Source organism: Dipodomys ordii, unplaced genomic scaffold, assembly GCF_000151885.1.
Source record: "Dipodomys ordii isolate 6190 unplaced genomic scaffold, Dord_2.0 Scaffold10, whole genome shotgun sequence".
In the NCBI taxonomy this organism is placed as follows: Eukaryota; Metazoa; Chordata; class Mammalia; order Rodentia; family Heteromyidae; genus Dipodomys; species Dipodomys ordii.
Window position 1 is genome coordinate 24593695 of NW_012267226.1, and position 2937 is coordinate 24596631.

The 2937-nt window shown below is 56.6% G+C and overlaps 1 protein-coding gene across 1 annotated transcript in view; it reads right to left on the minus strand.

Annotated features, from left to right (window-relative positions):
* Cntn5 (contactin 5) overlaps positions 1–2937 on the minus strand; it is a 376198-nt gene that overhangs the window by 122134 nt on the left and 251127 nt on the right. The window contains exon 10 of the mRNA XM_013009536.1: positions 1264–1400. Coding sequence (XP_012864990.1) covers positions 1264–1400 — 137 coding nt within the window. The remainder of the gene's footprint in view (positions 1–1263; positions 1401–2937) is intronic.

Sequence of the window (2937 nt, forward strand, 5' to 3'; positions counted from 1 at the left end):
TCCCAGGGCCTCCCCCTCCTCCCAGGGCCTCCTTCTCCTCCCAGGGCCTCCTCCTCCTCCCAGGGCCTCCTCTTCCTCCCAGGGCCTCCCCCTCCCAGGGCCTCCCCCTCCCAGGCCAGCCTCCTCCCAGGCCAGCCTCCTTCTCCCAGGGCCTCCTTCTCCCAGGCCAGCCTCCTTCTCCCCAGCTGGGCTCCTCCCAGGGCAGCCTGGGAGAGTTAAAGAGCTGTAACCCCCCCCTCGCTTGCCTTCAGAGCTTTCCATTTTGTTTTCTGTGTATCTGGCTTCTTGTGCAATTGTGTTTTATTTATAGGCTTAGCTGGGTTTAGAATACAGGGTGTTAGAGACAAAACAGTGGCATGGAGGTATGATCCAGCTTCCTCATAAACACGACCGGAGGCTGTGAGAGGCAGGGCGCAGCACCCTCCTCAGCCAGCAGACCCCAGGGCAGGACTGGGGCTCAGTCTCAACTGCACACGTGTCCTCATTTTGTCAGTAATAGTGACCTGTTTCTCTCTCCCTCTCTCTGTCTCCCCTTCCTGCCCACAATCAAGGCACAGAGCTAGTAAAATTATCGTCATCACTCTGCACTTAGGTAGTAATAATCAGTTTAAACCCAGTGCACGCCAGTGGTTTTCCACAGTGCAGCGGGCATGGTGGGGCGCTCGTGTGGAGGTACAGGTTGTCTGGACACAGGACGCGGGGTGGACTGCAGTCCTGCTTCACCAGCCCGTGACGCAGGCTAGTCCTGCGCTTGGGGAGAGTAAGGCCGTCCCACACAGAGAGGGCAGCAGGCTTCCGGCACTGAACCTCAGCCACGCAGACTGTCACTATGGTACTCACTGATGGGTCCCAAGCAGTGACAGCCTGAAACACTCGCATTTAATGTACTACTCAAAAAACTTGAGAAGGAATTCTTCCTTGTATATTTGTTTTATTTCTCACTTCAAATCTATGAGAAGACAGAAGTAGGAAGAGACTTCCAGTAAGCAGAACAGGCTGTCCTGGGTCCCAGGGAGGGGGCAGCCGAGGGGGAAGGAGGGGCACACAGCCATGCTTTATGCACGCGTGTGCGATAGAACAGTACTTTGTGTGTGTGTGTGAAAGCGCGAGGAAGCGGCTGGTAGGGGGCCGGTGAGAGGTGCGTGTGACCGGGGCACAGAGGCCCATATGGGAATGTCACAGACAGACCGCCTTGTGCAGCTAAGCGATGCCAGTGCACTTCTCTGCACAGCCTGCGCCCCGTCCGCCCGCCCGCAGACGTACCTGGGGCGGGAGCGGGGCGCCGTCCTTCAGCCAGCGGTAGGCCGGCCGTGGCTGCCCCGCGGCCCTGCACTCCCAGCGCAGGCTGCTGCCGCTGTCCAGCTCCGTGTCGTTCAGCTTCGCCACCCAGTGCGGATAGGCTGCGAGGAGCAAGCGTTCAAGAAAGGTGAGTCCAGGTCCAACACTGCAACACGGCCAGAATCCACATGGAAAATTCCACTGTGGCTTTAATTGTGTGTTCAGCATTTCACCTAAACACAGGTGCTTGCAAGAGGCACAATACTGAGTTCTGCACAGAACTGCATTTCCGATGACACCAACACAGAAGAGAAGCAGTGAAATGTTTTTTAACCTGAGACTTTCACAGAGTGGGCAGGTGATGGAAATCTGTGTGTGTGGGTGGCAGGCCTGTATGTGCTTCATATGTGTCTGTGGTGTGAGCCTGTGTGCACCTGTGCGTCTGTGTGCACGTGTGTTTATGTGCCTGTGTGTGTACTTCCGGTAGCTGGGAGTGCCTCCCAGCACAGGGCCTGCTCCGGGACAGTGGGATTCTCACAGAACCACAGCAGTCCTGGCACAGACAGACAAACCGCACAGCCCTACAGTGAGCAGGTTCTCTGCTTTGGCTTTATTCCTCACAGAACCTGAACTGGTTTAGAAAATTAACTTATAAATGCAAATCTTACTAAGCACAAAACTTTTCCTAATTTTATATACACGTACTTTCTGTGTAAGTTATAAAAAGGTTCTCAAAGCTGGGTGCCAGAGGCTCACGCTTGTAATCCTAGCTACTCAGGAGGCTGAGGTCTGAGGATCACAGTTCAAAGCCAGCCTGGGCAGGAAAGTCCATGAAACTCTTATCTCCAATAAACTGCTAGAAAACCAGAAGTGGTGCTGTAGCTCAAGTGGTAGAGTGCTCGCCTTGAGCTGAAGAGCTGAGGCGTTCAAGTCCCACGATTGCTAAAAAAAAAAATTCTCAAAAGTTTAGCACAGGAAAAGAAATTCCTTTCCTAAAAGGTAAAGTTGTAATCCCTGTACAGAATCTGTGAGGTGCAGGCTCCAGGGCCTTTCCTCCACCGGCCAGCGTTCAGAGTGAAAGCATTGAACAAAAGCAGTTCTTCCTCCAGGTGTGTATTTTCTGTTGGAAACAGCTGAAAAGCATGAAATACTTAACTGAATTTTCGTTCTAGTCTCTATTTTGATAAAAATGTAACAAAACAAATCATCTGTGGAGGGCCGGGGCGGCGGGAGCTTCCACGAGGCCGCTGGTGACGGTCCACGGGGAGGCAGGGAGGCGGGTAGTGAGGCCCAGGCAAGGGGCTCGGCTGCGCGGCGGAGGCCTCTCCCCGGTGCCGGGGCTCGGCTGCGCGTCGGAGGCCTCTCTCCGGTGCCGGGGCTCGGCTGCGCGGCGGAGGCCTCTCCCCGGTGCTGGGGCCTCTCCCCAGTGCCGGGGCTCGGCTGCGCGGCGGAGGCCTCTCTCTGGTGCTGGGGCCTCTCTCCGGTGCCGGGGCTCGGCTGCGCAGCGGAGGCCTCTCTCCGGTGCTGGGGCCTCTCCCCAGTGCCGGGGCTCGGCTGCGTGGTAGAGGCCTCTCTCCGGTGCTGGGGCCTCTCTCTGGTGCTGGGGCTCGGCTGCGCGGCGGAGGCCTCTCTCTGGTGCTGGGGCCTCTCTCCAGTGCT